Source organism: Crinia signifera, chromosome 6, assembly GCF_055691185.1.
Source record: "Crinia signifera chromosome 6, ASM5569118v1, whole genome shotgun sequence".
NCBI classification, from domain to species: domain Eukaryota; kingdom Metazoa; phylum Chordata; class Amphibia; order Anura; family Myobatrachidae; genus Crinia; species Crinia signifera.
The window spans coordinates 140,480,425-140,507,891 of record NC_139222.1 but is presented as its reverse complement, the minus strand read 5'-3'; the positions used below and the strand labels follow the sequence as shown (position 1 = coordinate 140,507,891).

Here is a 27,467-nt window from a genome sequence, read left to right as displayed (position 1 = left end):
CCACGCTTTGGGTTCACGTTGATCGTGGGGTGGCGTGAACTATTTTTGGGGGGCCATTTCACTGGTCAGGGGTTTTTTTTGGAGTCTCTGGCCCATTTAACATTGTTCCCTATGTTGATTTGGGTAAATTGAGGCATTTTACATTGTTCCCTATGGGAAATCGCGGGCATCGCGTCAGTACCATTGTATGCTTTTTTTGGCCGCATACGATGCGACCAACGCGATTTTGACTTTTTCAATGCATTTCAATGGGAAATCACGGGCATCGCGTCGGTCACATCGTAGACCATTAAAAATTACCCGCGATGCCCGCGATTGTGGCCGTGCTAGGAAACAAGTACCGTAGTATCTTCTATTCAGTCCAGGATTCTGCAGCACAGGCCAGCCTGTACATCCACTCTGAGGCCGACCATTGGTAACCAGTCAAATACTGCCCAGCTTGTACCATTGGCTCCCAGATGAGGATGAGACTTAGATATAAAATCAGAATAGATGGGGAAATGGTGGCCAAACTGAATTGAAGTATGAGACATATAATTGAGTTGACGGGGATACGAATTATAATAGGAAGTAGAGTACTATGGAAGATAAATATAGTGTTCTATTCTTTACTATATTTACTACAACCCTATATTTATTCTATTCTTGAGCAGGGACAACTCAGTTAAGCTGCCCCCGCACACTAGGGATTAGAGCACTACAACCAAAAAACTATCATTACTATGGAAGATAGATAAAGGTACCTCCTTAATATATAGGAATGAAAATAAGGTTAAAAACATAAAGGATAAGCAATGGACGTGTAATTGTAACCCCCTGGAATGTATCCCCCCCCTTTTTTTTTTCAGTAGCCCCCTTTCCCTTTTTCTGTTTCTGTTTATACATACACTATATATATATATATATATATATATATATATATATATATATATATATATATACACACACACACACACACACACACACACACACACACACACACACACACACAGGTTGAGTATCCCGTATCCAAAATGCTCGGGACCAGGAGAATTTTGGATAACGGATTATTCCGTATTTCGGAATATTTTCATATTTCAATGATGTATTTTGAAGTATCTTGCATTTATGCTGTATAAACACATAATATACACACAAATATATTTTATTACCACATAAAATACACACAAACATATTTTAATTGTTCAAAAAACAAGGTTTCAAAACGTGAAACAAAATGTGTGTACTATCTCAGCACTGAATTTGAATGCCAAGCAATCATTGTCTTGCACATATATAGTGCCAGTTACATATCATGTCCCCAGTGATGCTGTTACATATGTCCCCAGTGAGTTTTTAGCAAAAAAAAAATATTTTTTTCACTTTCTGGAATGTCCGTATTTCGGAATAATTCGGATAACGGATATTCGGATACGGGATACTCGACCTGTATATATATATATATATATATATATATATATATATATATATATATATATATATATATATATATATATATATATATATATATATATATATATATATATATATATATGTGTGAAAAATTTAATAAAAGAATATTCTGTTAAAAAAAAAAGTAAACTCTGGCCGGACGCTGATTGGTTGAGATTCAGCCAATCAATGTCCGGCCAGTGTTTTCAAATTCAGCAGCTCTTCCCACACAGCCACCCGGCGAATAGCGCTACTGACTCTGCAGGGACACCGCTGCCCGCCCCATGCCGCTTCCCAGCCACCGCTGCCTGCCCTTACCACCCAACCAGCTGTCCAGACTCTGCAGCCCGCCCCCCACCTCACTTGTAGGAGGTCCCAGGACGGGTGGTCGGACGGCCAGCCTGTACCGCGCATCGGACCTGAGTGGACATCAAACCGAGCAGATTTGGCCGATTCGTTGCAATCGGCCGAAATCGGCTCAGTGTATTAACTTAAGTAATCCTGAATGATATCTGTTATAATACCCTCAAATGATGTCCCCACTATCAATGTCAGACTTATTGGTCTATAATTTCCTATGTGTTTTATTTTCCTTTTTAAATGGAGGCATTACATCTGCAATTCACAAGTACCTAGGCATTGTGCCTGATTAAATAGAATCTTTGAAAATTAAATATATTGGCCTAGCTTATTCTGAGCTTAGCTCCATTAGGACCCTTAAGTGTATGCCATCAGGCCCTGTGTGATCTATATGCTCAAGTTTAATTGTAATAAACACTATATAAGAAGAATAAAACGCTTATAAAAGATTAGAATCCAAGAGCAAAACAGGAATATCAAAATAATGTCAATAATCAAGGCATGCACAACATTTTCCAGCAGTGGTGGATCAAACCTGGGTAACTTAGGCTACAAAGCCATAGTTATTCGCCCTAGATGAGAGAAGTGAGGATCGTGGAAAATATTTTCCACAAGAGACATTAAGGAAAGTCTGGACCTCCGGAATGACTGCCAAGCGTCGATGAAAAAATATCGACAAGGCTGACACTTGTACTTTAAGCGAGCCAAGCCGGAGGCCCGACTTAAACCACACCTGTAGGAATCGGAGTAACCGTGAAAGACAGAAAACAGATGTGGGTATTTTATGGCGTTCACACCACGCCACATAAGCCTTCCAAATTCCATAATAGTGACGGGAAGTGACCTCTGAGCATCGTTGGAATGACCGATTTTGGAATACCACGTCTGTTTAACAGCGCGGCTTCAATAGCCACAACGTCAAACGCAGCCGCGGTAAGCCTTGGTAGACGAATGGCCCCTGCAGAAGAAGGTCATCCCTCTGGAGGAAGCTGCCAAGGCTGGTCTATCAGGAGCCCCTGAAGATCGGCGTACCACGGACGACTAGGCCAATTCGGTGGTACCAATATGACTGTTGCGGATTCCCTCTTGATCAGTTTGAGTACTCGCGGCAGCAACGGAAACGGTGGGAATATGTAAATTAGAGAATAATCCCAAGCCGCGGTTAAGGCATCCGTTGCCACTGCCACTGGATCCCGTGACCTGGAGCAATACCGGGGCACTTTGCAATTGTGCTTCGATGCCATCATGTCTATTTGGGGCATCCCCCAACGGTGGACAATCTGACAGAAGACCTCCGGGTATAGGGCCCATTCCCCCGGGTGGACATCCTGGCGGCTTAAGTAATCCGCCTCCCAGTTGTCCACCCCTGGTATGAACACAGCTGAGAAGGCAAGGGCCTGACGTTCCGCCCACTGAAGAATTGGGCGGACTTCCTGCATAGCTTTGCGGCTGCGGGTCCCGCCTTGGCGGTTGACATATGCCACAGCCGTGGCATTGTCCGATTGGATCCTTACAGCTCTTCCCCGCAGTAGAAGGGCTGCCTTGAGTAAAGCCAGATGAATCACCCGAAGCTCCAGGATGTTTATTGGGAGCTTCGCCTCCTGTGGAGACCAACAACCTTGGAAATGATGTCCCATCACCACAGCACCCCAACCCCTGAGGCTGGCGTCCGTGGTGACTATGGTCCATTCTTAGACTCCGAAACGGCGACCCTCCAACAGATTTGGTGTATGGAGCCACCATTGCAGAGAAAGACGACTGCATGGGGACAGGATAATTCGCCTGTGCATGTGCACATGCAAACCGGACCACTGTTTGAGCATATCTAGTTGGAAAGTCCAGGAATGAAAGCGGCAGAAGGGAAGTACCTTAAAGGAGGCGACCATTTTGCCTAACAAGCGGATGCACAGATGTACTGACACTCTGTGAGGGCTGAGAACCTGTCTGGTCAAATCCTGAAGAGAATGAATCTTGTACAATGGAAGGAAGATTTTCTGTAGAGATGTGTCCATGATAAGACCCAAGAAAAGAATCCGTTGGGACGGAGTCAGTTGGGACTTTTTGTAATTCAGAACATACCAATGTTGTAGCAATACTTGACAACAAACATGAATGGAAAGAGAGGGGGTGGACCCGCAACAGCTGTAGTTGGATTATATATAAATTAGACTCAATAGATTTAAACCAGCATGAAAAACCACTTCTGGCTAATGCTGGTGGTTATGGTGCTGGTGGTGCGCCCAGCGTTCAGCACATAGACTGAAAGTGGGGGGGTTTTCTTGTATTTGCAGAGGTGCAAAACAAAAAGACAGCAAACGCTTTGTGGGCGCACTCTTTTGATTTACAATATTGTAGATTAAGTATTTATGAATTTAATCTAAAACATAGCTTTTATTAACTTGGTTAAAAATGAGAGTCTGGCGCAATGAAATTAATTAAATATTAATTGTTAGGTTATTCATTGTGGTTTTGTTGTGTGATTGTAAGGTATACAATTATATATTATATTCCGAATAAAATGATTTCAACCACACTTTTCTGTATCATTTACTGCATGTGATCATCTAAGGTATATGGACCAGAGTGACCGTAGGTTGCAAAAATGAAATCAATCCCCTGAAATAGATAAATTGTATAGGGGGGGATTCGCTACCCCACGTCAATATCAAAAATTTATTTTAGATTTTTAATTTTTAGCCTTGATGGCTGTTTATAGTAACACAGACAGTAGGCGGCTCCAAAACCACTAGTCCTGCGGCGCTAAGCCCTGCACAAAAAGTATACCACACCTGGGTATGGGTGACCCCTGGAGAAGTCTAGGTGTGGTATACTTTTTGTGCAGGGCTTAGCGCCGCAGGACTAGTGGTTTTGGAGCCGCCTACTGTCTGTGTTACTATAAACAGCCATCAAGGCTAAAAATTAAAAATCTAAAATAAATTTTTGATATTGACGTGGGGTAGCGAATCCCCCCCTATACAATTTATCTATTTCAGGGGATTGATTTCATTTTTGCAACCTACGGTCACTCTGGTCCATATACCTTAGATGATCACATGCAGTAAATGATACAGAAAAGTGTGGTTGAAATCATTTTATTCGGAATATAATATATAATTGTATACCTTACAATCACACAACAAAACCACAATGAATAACCTAACAATTAATATTTAATTAATTTCATTGCGCCAGACTCTCATTTTTAACCAAGTTAATAAAAGCTATGTTTTAGATTAAATTCATAAATACTTAATCTACAATATTGTAAATCAAAAGAGTGCGCCCACAAAGCGTTTGCTGTCTTTTTGTTTTGCACCTCTGCAAATACAAGAAAACCCCCCCACTTTCAACAAACATGAATGCTCTGAAGTACCTTCTTGGACAGGCCCTTGATCAAAAGATCGTCCAAGTACGGGACAACATTTACCTCCTTTGTGTGCAGTAAGGATACCATCACCGCCATGATTTTTGTGAAGAGGCGCGGAGCGGATGATAGGCCAAAGGGCATTGCCCGAAACTGGAAGTGATCTTCCTTGATAGCAAAGCGAAGGAACTGTTGGTGATTTTTGTGTATTGGGACATGTAAATAGGCATCTTTTATGTCTAGAGGCCAAAAATTCCATTGGTTTCAGACCGGCTACTACTGATCTTAGCGATTCTATCTTGTATTGTGGTAGGTTATGTACCTGTTCAAGGTTTTTAAATAAAAAATTGGGCGAACAGTCCCGTCTCGCTTTGGTACCAGAAAGAGGCGAATAAAAGCCTTCTGTGTGGTTGGCTGCCGGGACCGGTATTATGACCCGAGCTGCCAAAAGTTTTTGAATGGCCTGTATCAGTAGTAAGCGGTCCTTTTCGACATGAGTGAGGCCCGTTGTGACAAATTGAAGTGGAGGTCTGCAAGCAAACTCCAGCTTGTAACCCTCTGTCACAATTGATAGAACCCATTGGTCTGTACATGACATAATCCAGTGTTGTTGAAAATCCCGCAACCGTCCCCCTACTCTGGGAGACAGTCATGCTGCGGGCTTTTCTGGTTGCTTAGTGTCAGGACGGCGGGCTCCTGCGGTTGAAGTAGTGGCCGCGCCTCCAAACCCTCTGCCTTGGGAAGGGGCAAAGGAGCCTCTAGGTTTTCCTCTAAACTTTGGTGCTCCACGAAAGGAACGGAAAGAGGGGCCTTAGTAAGGATTTTTAGGAGGTGGAGCCGAGGTGGGTAAGAAGGTGGACTTCCCCCCAGTGGCCTGAGCAATATGCTTGTCCAGCTCAGGGCCAAATAGCACGTCACCTGTGAAAGGTAGAACCTCTACAGCCTTTTTTATATCTGCATCCGCCTGCCACGATTTGAGCCACAAGGAACGTCTAGCTGTGATGGAGAAGGCAGAAACTCTAGCGACCTATGTAGGAAGCAGATTCACGCATATTAGCCACCAGCAAAGCCAGGTCTTCCATAGACCTTTGTTCCTCTATACCTTTGGATAATTCTTCGGCCCAAGTTTCCATGGCCCTGCTAACCCAGGAAATGGCCAAAACAGGACGTAAAGTAACTCCTGCGGTGGTAAAGACATGTTTTAGCCCCACTTCCAGATGCCTATCTTGAGCGTCTTTTAAAGCTACTGCCCCTGGTATAGGGAGTGCTGCTTTCTTTGAAAGCTTAGACACTGACGCGTCTGCCAAGGGTGGATTTTCTCACTTAGCCCTTTCCTCTGGTGCAAAGGGATAAGTAGCTTTAAACCTCTTAGACAATTGAAACTTTTTCTCTGGAGATTTCCAAACATCCAATAAGGGTTTGTCTAACTCAACAGATTCAGGGAAACACACAACCGCCTTACGGGGTGGCCAAAAATAGGGACAAAAGCCGGCGGTTCCGGTTCTTTTACATTCAAGGTGAACTTAACAGCCAGTATAAGGGCCTCTAGGCCTTGAAATCCTTCTATGACCTTGTCATCCCCACCATCAGCCTGAGGGAGGGGATCATCCTGCACATCCACATCCCCCAAGGGATCGTCGTGTTCGTCCCCAGAGTAATCCCCCCTTAATAACAAAGGAATACTCCTTTTTAGAGGTGGGGAAGGAGTTCTTACAGGGTGAGAGGTTGTAGCCCTTACCAATGAATCCACTGATCTAATAAGGTCCCTGGCCCATGAAGGCTCAGCTGAACCCATAGAAGCTAGAAGGGAGTGTAAAACCTCCCTGTCCCTGCGGGAAGCAGCCAGTTCTGCTGACAAAGTGGATAAAACACTAGTAACCCCTTCCACATTGAGGAGGGGAGACGGGGCCTTGTCTGCTTCATACCTCTCATAGCAATCCTTGCACAGGGTTACACCCTTAACCCCTTCAGTGGTGTTTTTTTTGGGGGGAGAGCTCCCCACTGGGCGAGTTTTTCATGGGGAGGGCTCCCTTAGAAAAACCACCACTACCTCCCTGGGTCTGGGCAGCGCCGCTGCACTGTCAATCAGCGGCTGCCCGGACCTGTGCAGGGGAGGGGGGAGGAGGAGGGGGCGCCACAGAGGGGAGGGAGCCTGGCAGGGCGAAGCTGCCTTAGATCAGTGAGTGACCTTAGCAGCGCTGCCCGGCTCCAAACAGTGGCAATCCCGAGAATGTTCCGGGCTTGCCAGACTGGGCACTGAGGCACAGCCCGGAAAATTCTCTGGATTGCCACTGAAGGGGTTAATGTGCTGAGTAAACTGTTGAGTGCACTGGGTGCACACAAATCGTTTCTGAGACGCCTTTGAAGAACTTTTTGCAGCCATTGCAAACACTGACAATCTCACAGCACCTCAGACTGTCACACACACAAGATTAGGTAGCAGTGAGGGAGAGAAAGAAGTAATAGGGGGAGAGGAGCCTGCCTTCCCCGAATTAAGCCCACAGTAAAAGATATCACTCCAAAGGGGATCCCAGTGGGAAACCCTTGTCACTCACCCAGGCAGGAGGAGAAGCGCTCTGATGCCCTGTTCAGGGGTTCCGTTGAGGCGCATCAGCAGGTGAGGCAGGGTGGGCAGTAAAATGGTGCCTCCGTGTAGGAGAAGGGGAAGCTCCGCACCCTTCTGTTGCTCCGCTAAGCGCATCTGACCTCCATGCTGGACCAGCGCGCACACTGGTCCAGCCCCCTGTACCTCCGGCGGGTGACGCGGCCATGGACCCGTAAAGCTGGCCGCGGGCATCTGCGGCGGGTCCACAGCGCCGATGCATTGGTGGCCAGGGTCAGACGCTTGCACCGCAGGCGGTGCCGCTCTGACCCCACCGGAGGGCATCCTACGGAGCAGGCAGGGTCCTCTGGCTGCCTGATACACTTCACACTAAAAAATTAACTTTATAGAGCCCCTTTATGAGGAGCCCTAGCCCAGGGATCCGACTCCTCCGGGCACTTAACTAAGACTGAGGTCTGAGGGGAGGATAGAGGGGGAGGAGCCATGCTACACTTCAATTTCTTAAAGTGCCGACTCCTCCAATGCACCACTCTATCCCCAGCGTAGTGACTTCAGTGTCCCCTTGGATGAAGGAGAAAATTATTTAGATAATCTGCAATTGCCTTGTCTCCCTCCACAAAATTCTCAGTGTCTGTCCGAAGCCTTATTATTCCTCCATTTGATTTTATCCTTTCACTTATATACTTAAAAAAAGTTTTGCTTCCTTTATCTACTGACTAAGCCATTTTCTCCTCAGCTTGTGCCTTGGCACGCCTGGTCACTTTCTTATCCTCCTTGCACCTGGCAAGATACACTTATTTGTCGTTATTATTTTGAGTCTGCTTGTATGTCCTAAAGGCCATCTTTTTTTGCATATATATATATATATATATATATATATATATATATATATATATATATATATATATATATATTAGCAGGAGTATGCAGGCACTCAATCAAATCCTCAAGACAACTGCCGGGGTGCCAGAGAAGCAGGTATGTAGAATGGCAGATTGTGGCACTCACGGACTCAACAAATAATCGACAAGACATAAAGGTGCAATACAAAGCAAGAAGGGTAACATGGCTTACCTATATGTGAACTGAGAGGAGGCTCGCGCGTCACGTGTCGCGCCCGCCCGTCTTCTACCTCACTTCCGGTCCGGTGTCTCCCGGAGGCGTGTCTATACGTCACGTCTCACTGGTGATTTTCCGATCAGTCAGAAGGTGGGAGTGACAGCAACGGAGACGCGCCTCTGTCAATCCCACCTTCTGACTGATCGGAAAATCACCAGTGAGATGTCTTGAAAAAGGAAGTAAACCTTCCGAAACGTTGACCCACAGCTTTGTGTCGTGTTGATTATTTGTTGAGTCCGTGAGAGTGCCACAATCTGCCATTATATATATATATATATATATATCTGATCGCAGTACAAATTTGTTCTCAAAATGGGCAAAAGCATGTGCATTGCAGGTGGGGCAGATGTAATGTGCAGAGAGATTTATATTTGGGTGGGGTGTGTTGAAACTGAAATCTAAATTGCAGTGTAAAAATAATGCAGCCAGTATTTAACCTGCACATAAACAAAATAATTCACACAAATGTAATGGTGTGTACACAAGGTGAGATTCCCTTGCTATTCAACTTAAAAATCGAGTGCTATACAATATTTGCTATCTCTGTACTTTACATACAATTAATACAATCTGCATTAGATTTGCACTATATAGCCATTGCTGACCTATCTATCTGAGTTTCGATTTGTGCTATCACGTGAGTACGCATCGGGATCGCAAGGTAAAAAATCTGTGGGATCTGCATGCGATTTTGACTATATAGTCAAAATCTAATGTCAAATCTCACCTTGTGTACACACCATAACTCTCTTTATACATGTTACCACCTGCAGTGCACGTGGTTTTGCCCATTTTGAGAACAAATTTGTACTGCGATCAGATCTGAATAAGGGCCAATATTTTAAAAGTTTACACAATTTAGTACAATAACATATGTAGATATCAGAAAATTTTGTGACCAATTTCACTATACCTGAACTTTGTAAGGGCTGTAAGTGGAGTAAGGTGTGGACAATGTACTTCTGGTAAATTCATCCATAAGCTTGTTGCCACCATCCATGTCACTCCAGCTTCGACTATTTGCTCTGTAGGCAGCTGTATGCTTTAAAAGAAACAAAAGAGCACCCAAGGGTTAGTCACAAGGGTTACTGCCCAACTTGAGTCTAAATTAGTAGTAAACAAAGGAAGTTAAGGTGGCCATACACACGCAGATTTATCTGCAGATCTGTCTGGTTATAACAAAAACATGGTTATGGATGAGAGCAAATGACAGTTGACCATTTGCTTGGAAATGCTGGAAGACTGCCAAACTGGAACAAAAACATGGTTATGGATGAGTGACAACCAGCCAGATCTGAAGATAAGTCTTACTAGTGTATGGGCAGCTTAACACTTGATCAGATCAAGCTCTCCACTGGCATCCCACCAAACTTACCAACCCATTTGTGGTGTCGCGTTCTGGTGGGGGTTGCTGGAGCATTTAGCACTGGCGTCCCCTAGACTGCCCAGTAGTTTATACTTAAAAAGAAAAAAGGCATTTAAAAGCTATAAAAATAAAATAATAAAGCTTGGGCTGCATGATGCTGTTCGGTGCCTGATCCTGGTCTCCACCATGCATACCCATCATTAACCATGTGAAGACCATGGAAACCTGAAGAAGAAATTTAATATATGAAAGTCCTAAATTGATGGATCGCAAATATGAATATAACATTTTCAAAACAATCTTTCATGACGGAAACAAAACTAAAAAATGAATTATTTTTGATTGTAAGCAACACTCAAAAAAATATGTCAGACAGCAAGAGCAAATACAGGAATCATGTGTACCATCTGCATGGTTCCTGAATGAGTACATGTGTGAATGTGTTTATGAGATACATAGTGATCTACTGTACATTAAACCTACCCTACCCTTATACATTTAATACACAAGCTGATGCTCACCATCTCCAGGCGGCTTGCCATAACTGCGGTAAAACAGTTGTGATTGTACAGTACATGCTTAATCTGTCTCTCCAGTGGTAGAAGGTACATCTATAAAATGTATGTGACCTCAACAGTCAAAGAAGGAAAAAGTGGATTTTGGTCCTACCTGTAAAATAATTTTTTCTGAATCCATGGTGGACACTGGGACAGTGGGGTGTGGGTGGAGCTTCAGCTACAGGCACCAAGGAGATTGACAATCTTTGAGTGCAGCCCAGGCTCCTCCTCCTCCACACCCCTACAGGCTTCAGTTTGTTTAACAGCTTATCCAGAAGGAACAGGAAGAGGAAGAGAGAAGGAATGGAAACCATGCAACCAGAAGGAAGTATAAGTTTCAAGAGAGTGTAGTACAGTCCCCCTCATTGTCAGATCAGTGCGTGAGGGTGGGCGCCCAGTGTCCACCATGGATTCAGAAAAAAGGATTTTACAGGTAGGACCAAAATCCACTTTTATCTATCATACCAATGGTGGTCACTGGGACAGTGGGACGTCCCAAAGCTGTCCCTTTAAGGGAGGGAACACACCTGAGCTGCACTGAGGACATGTCGCCCAAAAATTGGTAAAACTTTAGAAAGGTATGTGGCGAAGACCAAGGCTCCCTGGCAAACTACTGCCCAACTGGCCCCCACTGAACGTGTAGAGTGGGCCCGAATTGATGCTGGGACCGGCTTATTTGAGGAAAAATAATCCAGCTTAAAAAGTTAGCCGCAGCCAGCGTCTATTTTGAGGCCATCCGCGCTTTGCTGCATCATATAAAACAAATAATGCATCTGTCTTACGGATGCCTTGTGTTTGGGAAACCTAAATCTTCAAAGTTCTCACAACATCTAGAGAACATAACTCTAAAGAAGCTTCTAACGGTAAAAACGCAGGAACAACAATGTCCTGATTTATGTAAAACCTGGAAACATCTTTTGGTAGGAACTCTTTCCGTGTCCGCAAAACTGCCCTGTCCGGGTGGCATACCAAATATGGTGAAACATGGGACAAGGCTGAATGGTCGGATACTCGTCTAGCTGAAGCTATGGCTAGTAAAAAGACCGTCTTCCAAGTGAGCCACCTAAGATCTACTGACTCCAGTGGTTCAAAGGGTGGATGCTGGAGTACCGATAGAACCAATGTCAAATCCCAAGGTTGAATTGGTGGTGTAAAGGGGGGCTGAATGTGTAAGACCCCCTGTAGGAATGTTTGGATAGCCATCAGTTTCACAAGCCGTCTCTAAAACGCCGTCCGAAACTTGGATTTTAAGTGAAGATAATTTTAAGGTCTAAATCCAAGCCTGCCTGTAAAAAGGCCAAGATCTTGGATAAGCGAAACTCTCAAGTGGCAAATTGCGTTCAGCACACCAGTTGAAAAAGGCACTCCAAACTCAGTAATATACCCAGGATGAGGCCGGTTTTCTTGCCGCTATCATTGTTTTGATGACTGGCAAAGAGAACCCTTTTGCTCTTAGGATCTCCGTCTCAAGAGCCACACCGTCAATGCTAGCTTGTGTAGATTTGAGTGTAGGCATGGTCCTTGTGATAACAAGTCCGGACGAGCTGGTAGACGCAAAGGAGGCTCTATTGACATCTCCTGAAGGTCTGCATACCAGGCTCGTCGAGGCCAGTCTGGGGCCAGCAGGATGGCTGTCGTCCGCTCTTGTTTGAGACATCTGAGGATTCGTGGAAGAAGAGCCACTGGAGGAAAAATGTAGACCAGGGAAAATGGGCAAGGAGCCCACAGTGCATCCACTAGGTAGTCTCTGGAGCGAGCCCCGTAACAATGACGTTTTTTGTTTACGTGAGAGCCCATTAAGTCTATCTGTGGGAGCCCCCACCGGATGACCAGCTCTTGAAAAATTTCTTTGTGGAGAGCCCATTCGCCCGACTGGCTGTCCTGCCGACTTAGAAAGTCGGCTTCCCAGTTTTAGACGCCTGGGACGTGAACTGCTGATAAGGCCATCTGGTGATGCTCTGCCCAATGAAGAATTGAGGACACCTCCCTTATTGCTGCCGAGCTCCTGGTTCCTCCCTGATGGTTGACATATGCCACCGCTGTGGCATTGTCCGATTGTATCTTCACCGCTTTGGAGTAAATTAGAGGACCTGCGCTTTGAAGTGCTTGGAAGATGGCTCTTAGCTCCAATATGTTGATCGGAAGAATTGCTTCTTCCTTTGACCATCGTCCTTGAAAGGAGTGTTCTGCCAGAACTGCTCCCTAAGCTCGGAGGCTGGCATCCGTTGTTAGGATCATCCACTCTGGGATGACAAACTGAGGAGGAGGAAGGATCCACCATTTTAATGATAGACGGTCTGTCTGGACAGAACAAAGGTCTGTATTTTGAGGCCTGCCTGAGAACGGTTCCAGTGACGTAGAATTTCCCGTTGTAGCTGTATGGAGTGGAATTGTGCAAATTCTACCATGTCGAAGCAGGAGACCATCTTCCCTAAGACCTTCATGCATAGGTGAATTGACACCCTGTGCTGCTTAAGGAAGGCTCTTAGAAGATCCCTGAGCGTTACTCGTTTGTCCTCCGGCAGGAAGACCCTTGGGTTCTGGTGTCTGTTAATGCTCCTAGATGTACCATCCTTTGTGATGGATTTGTGCTGGACTTTTTCCAGTTTATGAGCCAGCCTTGTTTCTGCAAGAGGACCACTGTCAGACTAAGATGAGTTTGAAGTGTCTCTTGCTATTGGGCTAATATCAGGAGGTCGTCTAGGTATGGTAACAGACGTACCCCCTGAGTTCTCAGAACCGCAGCCATAATGGCCATGATTTTTGTGAAAACTCTTGGCGCTGTTGATAAGCCGAAGGGCTGGGCTATGAACTGGTAGTGAAGGTTCCTGATTGCGAACCGCAAAAAGCGCTGGCAGTCTGTTCTGAACGGGAAATGAAGGTATGCATCCTGGATGTCCACAGATGCCATGAAGTCCTCTGGCTCTAGGGCTTGTAGAACAAAGTGCTTTTGTGCTAAAGTGCGCTTAAATTCCCTGTAGCAGCTTAACCACACTACACAGTAAGTGACATCCCCATACCACTCATATACAAGGTTACACAGCAAGAAAAGGTTTTTTGTGGAGGAGTATAGCGCTGAAGGTGTTCCCATAAATCACACAGATATATAAGCATAAGGGACTTATATCACCATATGCCCAATTATGTCCTGATAGTTGTCCAATAGGTCTGACAATATGCAGAGGGTCCTCAGATTTTCTCCATAAGAAGAACAACGCTTGTATCTACATCTGTGGCTGCTGATTTGCCTGGGGACTAGCCTTATATGCTTTTAAAAACGTCTATGTCTGTGAGTGCACTTTATAATTAATTTCATGTTGTATCTGTTTTTCTCTGTTCTTATGGAGAAAATTTGAGGACGCTCTGCATATTGTCAGACCTATTGGACAATTGGACAACTATCAGGACATTTTTGGGCATACGGTGATATAAGACCCTTATGCTTATATATCTGTGTGATTTATGGGAACACCTTAAGCGCTATACTCCTACACAAAAACCCTTTTCTTGATGTCTAGGGCTTGTAGAATAGACCTGAGGGATTCCATCCTGAATTTGGGCACTCTGAGATACTCGTTCAGTTGTTTCAAATTGAGGATGGGCCGGAATGAACCGTCCGGCTTTCCTACCAGGAACAGGTTTGAGTAGAAACCTGCTCCTCGACTGAGGAGGCGGAACTGGTATTATCACTCCTAATGCATCTGCTTTTTCCGGCTCTCGAGGGGCGCTTGTTGTGAAGAACCGAGCTGGAGGGCGTACCTGAAATGAAAGGGAGTATCCCTGAGCTATTATGGTGTTTACCCACCTGTCGGTGGTTGTGGCTCACCATACCTCGGCAAATAACAATAGGCGACCGCCCACCTGAGAGTTCTGGTGGGCTGCCTCCTTTTCATGCTGAGGGCTTATCAGTCTGTTTAGGAGCCTGATGGCGTCCTGCCCAGGAATGCTTTGGCTTGTAGGCTGATACTCATTTTGAAGAGGTTTGAACCCTTGCTGAGGGCTGCCCCCTAGGTCTTCCTTGGGGCCAAAAGGACCGAGATCTAGCCTTGGGAGGGGTGGAAGGTAAGAAAGCCGTTTTGGACGTAGCTATTGTGGATACAATCTTGTTCAGCTCAGGGCCACACAGGACATCACCAGAGAACGATAACGCCTCCAAGGCCCTTTTTGAATCTGAGTCCACATTCCATGTGCGCAACCAGAGAGCCCTAGGGGCTGCTACTGAAGATGCTGATATTTTAGATGATAGAGCCGCAGCATCTACTGCAGCCTCCTCTAAATACATGGCTGCTTCCCTGATCAGATCCACTGTAGATAGTAACTCTGAGCGATGGGTACCTGAAGTGATTTGGTCGTCCAAACTGTCTGCCCACGAGCCAATTGCCTTGGCTACCCATGAGGAGGCCATTGCTGGCCTGGCTGAGACTCCTACATTGGTAGACACAGCTTTAAGGCAGTGTTCAATATTCCTATCAGTGGGGTCGGTACTTGTTTCCTAGCAGGACGTCCAGATTTCCTACATACGCTCAGTAGTTAATTTAGTTAATTTATTCACTGCACCCTGAGTGAAATCGCATCGCATGGCCCTTTTTTGTGGCGTGAGATGTGAGATGAGATCTCAGTAGTTCATATGGTAAAACACCTAAAACAGCACCACTCTCCACGTCACCCCTAAGCGTGGCGAGCACCGTGAGGGGCGGCGGAACGCATCCTCTGACCTTTTCATACCCCCACTATCCACGTCGGCGTGGAGTTTATTTTATATAGTGTGGCGAGCGGACGCGGAATACATGTTAAGTAATCCGCGTACCCTTGTGGGGCTCACTACCCTCACCAAGCTTCGGGCTCTGTGGCTCGCTGCGCTCGCCACACTATATAAAATCAACTCCTTGCCGACGTGTATAGTGGGGGTATGAAAAGGTCGGAGGATGCGTTCCGCTGTGCTCGCCACGCTTCGGAGTGACGTGGAGAGTGGTGCTGTTTTAGGTGTTTTACCATATGAACTACTGAGATCTCATCTCATCTGCGATTTCACTCAGGGTGCAGTGAATAAATTAACTAAATTAACTGAGATCGCATCGCACACATAGCAAGGCACAAAAAGCCATGCGATGCGATTTCACTACGCAGAATAGCCCACTAAGCAAATACTTTAGTGGGCGCCCTATTAGGACACAAGTACTCCCCTGACGGTTGTGGGGCCGTCAGGGGAGTCCTGTACAGAACAGCAGTCACACAAGCCAGCCTGGTCTTGTATGGAGGAATCATTTTCCTTACATTTAGTGCATGCATAAGCATGCAGCCTAGGAGCTTCCATGGCAGGTTTAGCTTTGGGATTTTTCTGTGATATTTTCCTCACAGAACCCCAACAAACACAAAAGCTGACAATGAGCCTGTGTAATTTTACACAGTGTACAATATCACCCTCTGACACAGCAATAAGCAGGAAAGATGGGAGAAAAAAGGCAAGACACTATACTCTCTGACCAACACTAATCTAGTGTGGTGAAGAGGACTGCTGAAAAACCTGGTCCTGTAACGCGTAGAGGAGCAGGAGTTCTGGTACGCTTCTCCCTCAGTGAAGTCCCATGCGATGTGGCGCTTACTGGGCGCTGCAGGGGCGTGGAGAAGATTAGCTCAGGCGGGAAACAGTGACTGTGCCCGCTCTGAGAGTGGAGGCGGGGAGCTGTGGATCAAGCCCCACCTCCCCTGGAACCAACAGTGCCCTGCGCCAAAATGGCGCTCCACAGTACGGCACCCTGGTGGACTAGTGGCCGCGCAGAAACGACTGGGTGTCACTGCCAGTGTCACCCTGCCTGCATCAATGTCACCGCTGGTGGTATGCGCCGCGAACGGCAAAACCCCCCTTAAGTTAAGGGAGGACCTGCTTTCCTGTGGTTGGGGCGCGGTGTCTTTCGTGTCATGAGAGCGGCGGGTCTGGCTATAAAAGTCGGCACGCCGCTGCCAGCCACAGGGGAGCAGCATTGCAATAGCAAGCTGTCTCCTAAAAATTTAAAAAATCCAAAAAATGTAAATTAAAAAATCTCTGACAGGGCACGGAACCCTGTCCCTTGATACCTGTGCCTTGAGGCACCAAGAAAAAAGTGAAGCCTGAAGGGGCGTGGAGGAAGAGGAGCCTGGGCTGCACTCAAAGATTGTCAATCTCCTTGATTTTCTTAAGATGGTCATACACTTGTCCGATTTTTCATGATTTCATCCGATTTTGACGCATCATTCTGATAATTCGGATAAAACCTGGAACAAAGTTGTGTTTAAGCTCCGATCTGAGGTTCTGTGTACATCGGATCCCTTAGATCGCTAGTGCTGTACTAAGTAGTGTTCCCTCTAGGAATTTTTGCCCTCTAAAAATTGGGCAGGGCACAACGCCCCGCTAAAACAGCCTAGCGGGAACACTACTAAGGATATATCGGGGCCAGAGCGTTGGCTGGGATCACATGCAATATATCACATAGCAAAAGCTATATTACAAAACTGGATTTCCAAACAGATTTCCCTACATTGAGTTTAGTTACCCAGGAATTACTTTCTATTTTGTAAAAATAAAGCAGTCAGTATTTTCCCTGCACAGAAACAAAAACACTCACCCAAATGTAACTCTCTCTGCACATGTTACATCTACCCCACCTGCAATGCACATGGTTTTGTCCATTTGAGAAGGAATTTGCCTTAGAGAGTGATCTAGAATAAGGGCCAATGGGCCAGATGTATCCAGCTTCAAAAAGTGATAAAGTGGAGAGTGATAAACAACCAGCCAATCAGCTCCTATTTGTTATTTTTCAAACCCAGCCTGTGACATGGCAGGTAGGAGCTGATTGGCTGGTTGTTTATCACTCTTCATGTTATCACTTTCGAAGCTTGATATATCTAGCCAAATATCTCTGCTGTTCCAGCGCTGGGGAGATCCCATACTTTTTCCCAGCGCTGGTACTTTTTCTTCATGGTCAAAAACAAAGTGGCGGCGGGGCTGTCACTAACACGGACATATGGAGCAGTAATGTCACTGGTCGCTGGCAAGGGGGGGGGGGGGGAGATTGGTAGACCTGCTTCTGCCCACCTGGGACGAAATGTAATAGGGTGCGATTTTTTAGACTAAAAAAAAAAAAAATCGCACCAAATCGCACCTTTAAAAATCGCATTTTTTGCCGCGAATTCGCATATGTAATGAGATGCGAATTTGCGGCAAAAAATGCGATTTGCCGCGATTTCGGGCGATTTTTAGTCATGAAAATGTGCGCATAGCTCAGCCAATCAGGACTGAGCTATGCGTCTCCATGGAGACGTATCGGCCAATGGCGCTCTCAGCCTCTGTAGCGCTGGAACAGCGCTACAGAAGCTGTTAGAGGCAACGGAGAAAGCCGGTTCTCCCCGCTGCCTGTCAGTGCGGGGGGAGCCGGCTGTGAAGCAGCCAGACCAGCGCTGGATCCAGGAATGGTAAGTAACGCTGGTGTAAAAGTGAGGTGTGTGTGTAATAAAATTTTACTTCTCTGTGTGTGTGTTTTTTATAAACATTCTTTTTACAGGTGGACTACAAGTCCCAGCGGGCCCATTAATGCCCCGCATGCTGGGACTTGTGGTTCTCCAAGTCCCAGCATGCGGGGGAGGTCTGCTGGCACTTGTAGTTTTCCGGTATAAAGCAATGTAACGTATGATCGATTTAACCCTACCAGGCCGGCGTCCACTGGCCACGGACGCCGGTGACAGCCCCGGGCTTCAGCCCTGGACGGGTGAAGCCTGGGGGGGGGGGGGGGGGGACCCCTTTATTGGGGGGGGGGGTCCCCACTCCTCCAGGTACCCCGTCCAAGGCTGACCAGCCACGGTGCTCATGTTTTGGCCGGGGGACCTTGTATAAAAAGTGTCCCCCGGCTGTGGCATGACATCGCGGGCTGTTGGAGCCCGGTGCTGGTTTCAAAATACGGGGGACCCCCAGATTTTTTGTCCCCCGTATTTTTGGAACCAGGACCGGTCCAAGAGTCCGGGGCTGGTCTCAGAAATACGGGGGACCCCTATGCTTTTTGTCCCCCCGTATTTTTGGATCCAGGTCCGGCTCAATGAGCCCGGGGCTGGTTATGCTTAGGAGGGGGGACCCCACGCCGTTTTTTTTTTATAAAAACACTTTTACACATATTTATTAACAGGACCATGCACCGATCTCAATGATCTGTGCATGGTTCTGTCAAATTCGCCTGTCAGAACCTGGTCTATTTTTTTTGCGATTTTTGGTAACGTTTACCAAAAATCGCACCCTATTACATTTGCGAGTTGTATACTTTATAATGGGAAAACATCTGGATGCGATTTGAAATGTGACTAAAAATCGCAACTTCCAAAAGTGCGATTTCGCGGTAAAAAGTGCGATTTTTTACCGCGATTTTCAACCTATTAAATGTGCGATTTTCGGAAAATGTGCGATTTCGGCCGTTTTTGACCAAAAATCGCACATGTCTAAAAATCGCACCCTATTACATTTTGCCCCTGGACTTTCTCTTTACCTTACTATTTCTAAAGGTGCAATACACGCGGCTCCAGCTAACAGTAAGGTTGCACTCGTAGTGCTATATGGGAAATGATTAGCGAGTGCTGTGGGGCAGGCTCAATTTGATGTTCTTGATCCCAGCGCTTGGAGAATCTGTAAGCTCGCAGTTTACAGAGTCCATGTGATGCTGCCCAGGAGAATCCCCACCCCCCTGCCACTGTTTCCCCTCGCAACCATGCAAGGGGATGTGCTACGAATACACATCCCCTTGCATGTGCCAGCAGCAGGATAAATCATTCAATAATCGGCAGCCATCCAATGATCTCTCCTGCCTTCGCAAATACAAGTCAGTCTCAACTGACTTATATCTGCGGCGCCCTGGACGCAAACAGGGTGGGCAGCTGACGTCATGTGATGTCAGCCGCCCGCCCCCAGCAGGCATCAGCCTGTCCACGTACCCATGATAACACCCAGCGTTCCCATGTCCCAGCACCACCACCGCCCCCATCCCCTCTGCGAATGGCCCGGCAACAGTGTAATTTGCCGAGGTCGTTCACAGTCAGGGTTTGCACAAGCACAGAAGTGCGAATGCGCAAACCCTGACCATGACGGCAGGGACCAAATTCGGTTCTCTCTTTGTGAAACAGAATCGGCCCCTGAATGCATATAGACAATTTAATCACCCCCCTCAAAAAAGTCTAAAGCCCAATATATACTAAATGATGGGGGCCAATAGGTGTACACTGTATGTCCTTAGTGTTATAATGGATGTTGTGTATATCCTTTTATTCGATTAGCGTAAAATATTTTAATATAGATAATTTTGTATAGAAACAAGAAGTTCCCCAACAAAAGAGTTTTTCTGGTACTTGTTTCCTAGCAGGGCGCGCAGATTTCCTACGTACGCTAACGTAGTGAAATCGCATCGCACATCGCATCGCATGAGATGCGATCTCAGTAGTTAATATGGTAAAACACCACCACTCTCGGCGGCAGAACGCGTCCTCTGACCTTTTCATACCCCCACTATCCACGTCAGCGTGGAGTTGATGTTATATAGTGTGGCGAGCACAGCGAGCCACCGAGCCCGAAGCGTGGAGAGCCCCATGAGGGGACGCGGAATACATGTAAAGTAATCCACGTACCCTTGAGGGGCTCGCTATGCTTCGGGCTCAGTGGCTTGCTGCGCTCGCCACACTATATATAACATCAACTCCAAGCCGACGTGGATAGTGGGGGTATGAAAAGGTCGGAGGATGCGTTCCACCGACGCCACTCGCCACGCTTTGGGGTGACGTGAAGAGTGGTGGTGTTTTACCATATGATCTACTGAAATCGCATCTCACACCACAAAAAAGGTCCGAGCGATGCGATGTGCGATTTCACTCAGGGTGCAGTGAATAAATTAACTAAATTAACGGTACTTGTGTATTATCACGGCGCCCATCGCATACAACTAATTAAGGTATGCGATGGCATGCAATGGGACCTATTTTAGGCTTTTCCCGGGAACAATGTACAATTTTAATATCGCGTTGCATGCCATGCGTGGCGAGCGCAGCGAGGGGCGGCGGTACGCGTCCTCCGACCTTTTCATACCCCCACTATCCATGTCGGCGTGGAGTTGATTTTATATAGTGTGGCGAGCGCAGCTGCATGCCGACGTGGATAGTGGGGGTATGAAAAGGTCGGAGGACGCGTACCACCGCCCGGGTTGGCGTTCATAGTGGGGTGGCGTTAACAATGGGGGGGGCATTTAACATCATCAGGGTCATTACCCATCAGGGTGGGTGTACAATCTAAAATCGGGTCTGGGGGGCATTTAACACAGGAAATAGGCATCTAGGTGCATGTGCGACTTAAAATCGGTCGCATCGCATGCGATGCGACTTTTGGTTGTACAATGACCTGCGATGGAAATCGGGGGCACCATGATAATACACAAGTACCAAATTAACTACTGAGATCGCATTGCACATCGAATCGCAAGGCACAAAGAGCCATGCGATGTGATTTCACTACTCAGAATAGCCCACTAAGCAAACAGCTTAGTGGGTGCCCTGCTAGGAAACAAGTACCGGGTTTTTTTTTCACATTTGTTCATAGCTAAGGGAGTACCATCAGATACAATATCCACAGCAAAGAAAAACTGCGCAAAAGGTTGAGGTGAAAAATGAACCAATAAAATGTATTTAGAAAGAATATATATGTGTTTAAGAACTTAGGGCCTTATTCTAGTTCACTCTCTGACAAAATGTCCTTCTTAGATGGACAAAACCATGTGCACTGCAGGTGGGGCAGATGTTACTCGTGCAGAGAAATTAGATTTGGGTGGGGTTTTACTTCAAAGTGAGATCTATATTGCAGTGCAAAAATAAAGCAGCCAGTATTTAACCTGCACAGAAACAAAATAACTCGCCCAAATCTAACTCTCCCTGCACATTTGACATCTGCCCCCTTGCAGTGCACATGGTTTTGTCCATCTAAGAAAGAGTGAACTAGAATAAGGCCCTTAGAAACAATGTCACAATAGGCCCGCTTTATCTGCTATAAGAAAATGTATATATAACAATCTATATTAACATATGCATAGGCAATAATCCACCTGAAGTTTCCCCCAGCTGGGCAGATCTGTTAGTGCACTTATGCAATATTAATAAGAGGTGTTAGTTGCTGTAGATTGTTCATTTAAGCAGAGGTTAGTAGGTTATTGCTTCCAAGGTGGAACGATTCTTAAAACAATCCTTTGGGTGACATTTAATAGTGGTTATGTACAGGAGGGGGGACCTCACGCCATTTTTTTTTTTTTTACTTTCACACATATTTTAAAAAAGAACCATACACAGATCACAATGATCTGTGCATGGTTCTGACAAAATCACCATGTTTCTGACAAAATCGCCAGTCAGGATCAGGTCTATTTTTTTTGGGCACCATTTTTGTTGGCGATTTCCAAATTTGAATCTCATTAAAAATGCGATTTGTATATTTTTCAATGGGAAAAACATCTGGATGCGAATTCCGGAGTTAAAAAAAACACGCACTTTCAGAAAGTGCGATTTCGCGGCAAAAAGTGCGATTTATGCCGCAAAACGCCACCCATTAAAAAATCGATTTGGGAAAAAAATGGCCGTTTTTGCGATAAAAATCGCCAAAAACCCACCATCGATCTCTAATAAATGTCACCCAAAGGATTGTTTTAACAATCGTTCCACCTTGGAAGCAATAACCTACTAACCTCTGCTTAAATGAATAATCTACAGCAACTAACACTGCTTATTATTATTGCATAAGAGCACTAACAGATCTGCACAGCTGGGGGAAACTTCAGGTGGATTATTGCCTATATGCTAATATAGATTGTTATATATACATGTTCTTATAGCCGATAAAGTGGGCCTATTGTGACATTGATTCTTAGGGCCCTATTCTAGTTTACTCTTTCTGACAAAATCCTTCTTAGATGGACAAAACCATGTGCACTGCAGGGGGCGGATGTAAAATGTGCAGGGAGAATTAGATTTGGGTGAGTTATTTTGTTTCTGTGCAGGGTAAATACTGGCTGCTTTATTTCTACACTGCAATATAGATCTCACTTTGAAGTAAAACCCCACCCAAATCTAATTCTCTCTGCACAAGTAACATCTGCCCCACCTGCAGTGCACATGGTTTTGTCCATCTAAGAAGGATTTTGTCAGAAAGAGTGAACTAGAATAAGGCCCTAAGTTCTTAAACACATATATATTCTTACTAAATACATTTTATTGGTTCATTTTTTACCTCAACCTTTTGCGCAATTTTTCTTTGCTGTGTTTCTTGTTGTGTTTTTGAGTAGTGTGAGCAACTCCCCATAAAAACCGCAGCAATTGGTTGAAGGAATCTACATTCAAATCGTTTTATCTGATATATAGCACCAGACCTTCTGTTCTTCTGTTTCTGTAGATACAATATCCCACATACTTTTATATAATAAGCATGGATGGGGTTACCATAGCGTCATATTAAAATTCTCTTTTTTTTCTGCAATTCTTATTAAATTGTTTATTACCTGTGTGGAGTAACAACCCCCCTTTTGTACTAGCACCTGAACTAGATGGACGCCAATATCATTCAGTGATGTCACTGGGACCCGGTGAACAGGCAGGTAATTTCGCTATGAAGCCTGCATGTTCAGAACCTGCATGTTCAGAAGACGTCAATCATCATTAACAATGAGTGGGAGCGCACATTGATATTGAAAGTACACACTAGACTATATTGTGAACAATATCGCTCAAAAGCCCCATTCTGAGGGATACTGTTCACAAAATCCTCTAGTGTCAATGGGGCTTAAACACTGAAAATCTTCTATGCTAAATGAGTGCAATGTAAAAATATATCTTGTTTATGATATATCTTGTTTATTTATCATTTGATGGTCGCTGACATCAAATGATGTGGGTGGATCCCACTAGGCTGCAAATCGCTGTTACTGTGTAACATCCATTCGCCGGCCCAGCGAGGGAATCACCCTAATTTTTGCCAGGCCACCATTCGCAAGGTGGTATTTGGTGGACCCACAAGGCTGCCAAAAATGATATAAAAAGGAAAATGATATAAAAATGGAAAGGTTTGTTAAAATAGGGGTTTCCAGAGGTAGTTCTAAAGGCAAGCCATGTTTCTTGTCATATATGCAACAAATATTTGGGTGTGGTATGCAGTTCTGATAGTTGGAATTGACATCAGAACCCCGACCACCAATACTCTGATGGTGGCGAGCACAGAGAAGTCCCAAGCAGGTTAGCTGCGTTCGCCACAGGGTCTATTCTTCCTCAATATGGGTCGTGGACAAGGGAAAGTAGCACCTGTAAGATGGGATTCCGACTGTCGGAATCTCAACTGTTGGAGCATCATTCGGCATTTATTATTACCACAGAACATATGTAATTATTCCCAGTTCAGACGTGGGCAATTGTTCTTTGAGTGCCCATTGAAGCAATTCAATAGTTGCTCTGATTGGGTGGGTGCCCATTACTATTGATGCACCCAAAAGCACTGGGTTTAGCATGCAAAGCAGCTAAACACATCTCAAATCCCAGTTATGGCATCCAAACCAGGGACACTGCAATAGGCTAATTAGTATACACAAATGTTTTTTGTATATATATAAAAAAAAAAAAACAGAGCCCCTGAAGAAACTCTACGCATGGTGTGCATAACACACATACATTGTCCAGGGGGCAGTATTCAAATGTTCTTGCGCCACCATTTCTGCCCCACTGGGTCTGGTGAGCAGATATACTGAAAAGTCAGCTTTTAAGTGCTCAAATGGGACTTTTCGCAATGCACCAATTAGACTGGTTGCTTTGCATGGCTAAACCTGATCACGAAAAAAAAGTATATAATCTTTTTGACGGGAGATCGGGCACAATAGAGCAATTGAATAAGGTCAAGATAGTGTAAATGCAACCAAAGGAGCAGTGAGGCACTCGTACCCTGAGCTACATATTGGGCGGTATTCAATGTGAATACCGGCAACGTGCAGCAAATCCTGTTTAGGATTCGCTGCACATTCGCCACTGGTCGCCGCGTTACCGGAGCCTCGCCGGCTCCGGTATTCAACGAGTCAGGGGCTCGCTGCCCCTGACCAGCGAATATGAGCTCCTGCGGCGAACGCCGCAGGGAGCCTGAGGACGGTGGCAGGCAGGGAGATGGAAGTCTCCCTGCCTGCCCCAGAGCGTATGTAGGGGGGGGAGGTGGGCTCCCCGGGTGCCAGGCAGCACAGGCTGCCCCCCGGGGGTGCCAGCAGGGGACCGGGTATATTCACTACACCCGATCATGCATATGTAACGATCGGGTGCAGTGAATATATGGCTATCTAATGAGTGGGCTCGGCTCCGGCGCCCCCTGCTGGCTGGTCAGTGTAAAAAAAAAAAAAAAAATTATTAAATATATATTCATGTGCTTACAGCACATGAATAAAAATAGCATGCCCCTCAGAATAAAATTCCTGATTTTTTTACACCAAATGTAAAAAACAAAACACTTTATTTTAAAAGTTCACATTCCACTTCACCATAAAAAGATAGCGATTGCTACTCGGTGAATCATGGCGAAAAAAACCTTGAAATGTATTCGCCATCTGGTCATTGAATAGGGTGATTCACCGTTTTTGTCAAGAATTTGCCTTACATCACAAAATCGCCATAAAAACCTGGCGAATCAGTCTCATTGAATACCGCCCATTGTATTGCATATTTTGTAGGGCTGGGAATGCGCTTTATAACTGGGTATAAACAAACATAATATTGAATGCAAGTTGTGTTAAGCCATATTGGGGCAGATGCATTAAGCCTTAAAAAGAGATAAATGCAAGGATGATAAATGTCCAGCTATTCAGCTCCTAAATGTCATGTTATTGGCTGTGTTTGAAAAATGTATAGAACAAACTGGCCTCACCTTTTTTATGCTGGGATAAAATCGCACTAGTATATGCAATGTACTGCTGTATTAAGGCTTGGCTGGATTTTTAGTTATAATAAATAACCCCCTCCTCATTGGAAATGTTGCTATTGTTTTAAGTTCGGGTTTCATTTTTCAATTGCTGCTGCCCCCCCTACAATTGTTTAAAAAGGATCAGGGAACTATTGCTCCAAATAATAAGGGAGCTGAGTGGTGAAGTTATTACCACACAGGATGGGGCTTGTGCCTACCAGTCTGGCAGACCAAACCCATGCAGCCTCGCGCCACCTGCTGAGAAACTACAATTCCCAGCATGCCCAACAGCTTACAAAAGTGAATAAATAACACATCTCGCCGACTCTACCATCGTCCAAATTAAGAGCTCGAGCGGGGAGAACGCAACCGGTTGACTATAGGAGGGGTGGAAGTCTACCTACATATTTTGCATCTGTAACATCTCAAGCACGCCTGCCGAGGTGTACCATGTAGTGGTAGTAGTAACAACACAATACATCAGTGTCCTCTTACCTCCATGGCTATCGCAGCTCTCCGTTCCCAATCCCCAGCCAGCGCATGAGCGCATCGACTGACTGACACTGACAGTGACTGATGTGAGTGACTGACAACGCGCCCGCAGGTGCTTATAAAAAAACATGGCCACGCCCCCGAGCGTCTGTTAGGACCGCTCGTGGAACAACCTCAGCAACAGTTCCTCCCGATATGCCCGCCTATTGGCTGTTAGCACATGTAATGGAAGAGCGACGGACCAATCGTTGTGAGCTAGCTAGGTTGTTAGCCGGTAATAGCTAAGGCGGAAGAAAGCGCGTGCACACAGGGCAGAGAGAGCAGTCGTTTATTTCCCGCCCGATCATGGGGGGTGTGCCGGCGTGGGAAGGTAGCGGCGAGGTGAAGATACCCCTCCCCATCATTTTTCTCTAGTTATATATTATCCGCAGTCTTATTACAGTAACGAAAAAGGATGAACACTCCCCCAATGTAATGGTTCTGGGACCTGGGTTAAGTACATCTTACTTTGTATAACATAGCCACACTAATTAAGGTTACAAAATCTTATAAAATGGGTGATTTAGCTTAAAAAAAAAAAAAGAACCCAGGGACCCGGGCCTGCAGCTGCTGCATGCTACATGAGTTATTATGTAACCTTTGTGCTGCTGACAGGTTTTCTCACTCTTGAGCCATGTTTGCACTCAGGCAATGTGGCCAGGGCTACTGGAAAGAAGGAGGTAATGTTTATTTTGAATGCTCTGTCAGTGGGGATCAGTGGGACTTGTTTAAGGGGGAGTTAAGTTTTGTTTTTTTGACCACTCATAGGAACAATTTAATTGTTATTTCTACTGGGCGCCCATTACTTCTGATGTGCCTAAAAGCACTGGGATCAGCCGCGCAAACTGGCTAAACCTGACTGCCTGCAATGTGAAAAGTGCCAGCTAATCAGCAAGTACTTCTGTCACAGGCTGTGTTTGTTGGTGGTTTATTAACTTTCCATTTAATCACTTTTCAAGGCTTAGTACATATCACCTTGGGGAGATGTATCAAACTGGCTGGTTGCTACTTTAATAAAAAATGTGCATCAAATAATATTTGGTAATTGTGTAGTTTAACGGCAGCAGCTGTACACTACGCTATGTTTGAATCCTGGCAGCTGTACGCCCAACGGCTGCCTTACTTCTCTAAGCTACGTTATCAGCGTAGCACCGGCAGCAGCGATACACTAAGTTTGTTTGATGCTACATTATCAGCATAGTCCAACGGCT

The 27,467-nt window shown here is 45.5% G+C and overlaps 1 protein-coding gene across 2 annotated transcripts in view; it reads right to left on the bottom strand.

Annotated features, from left to right (window-relative positions):
- MEIOC (meiosis specific with coiled-coil domain) overlaps positions 1-26,474 on the bottom strand; it is a 67,404-nt gene extending 40,930 nt beyond the window's left edge. Inside the window, exons 1-2 of one of the 2 annotated variants that reach the window (XM_083147439.1) lie at positions 26,221-26,474; positions 9,751-9,879 (exon numbers count right to left, since the gene is read on the bottom strand). In XM_083147439.1, coding sequence (XP_083003565.1) covers positions 9,751-9,879; positions 26,221-26,226 — 135 coding nt within the window. In that variant the 5' untranslated portion in view covers positions 26,227-26,474. The remainder of the gene's footprint in view (positions 1-9,750; positions 9,880-26,220) is intronic. The other variant, XM_083147438.1, reaches the window with a different exon arrangement.
- Positions 26,475-27,467: the final 993 nt, after the last annotated feature.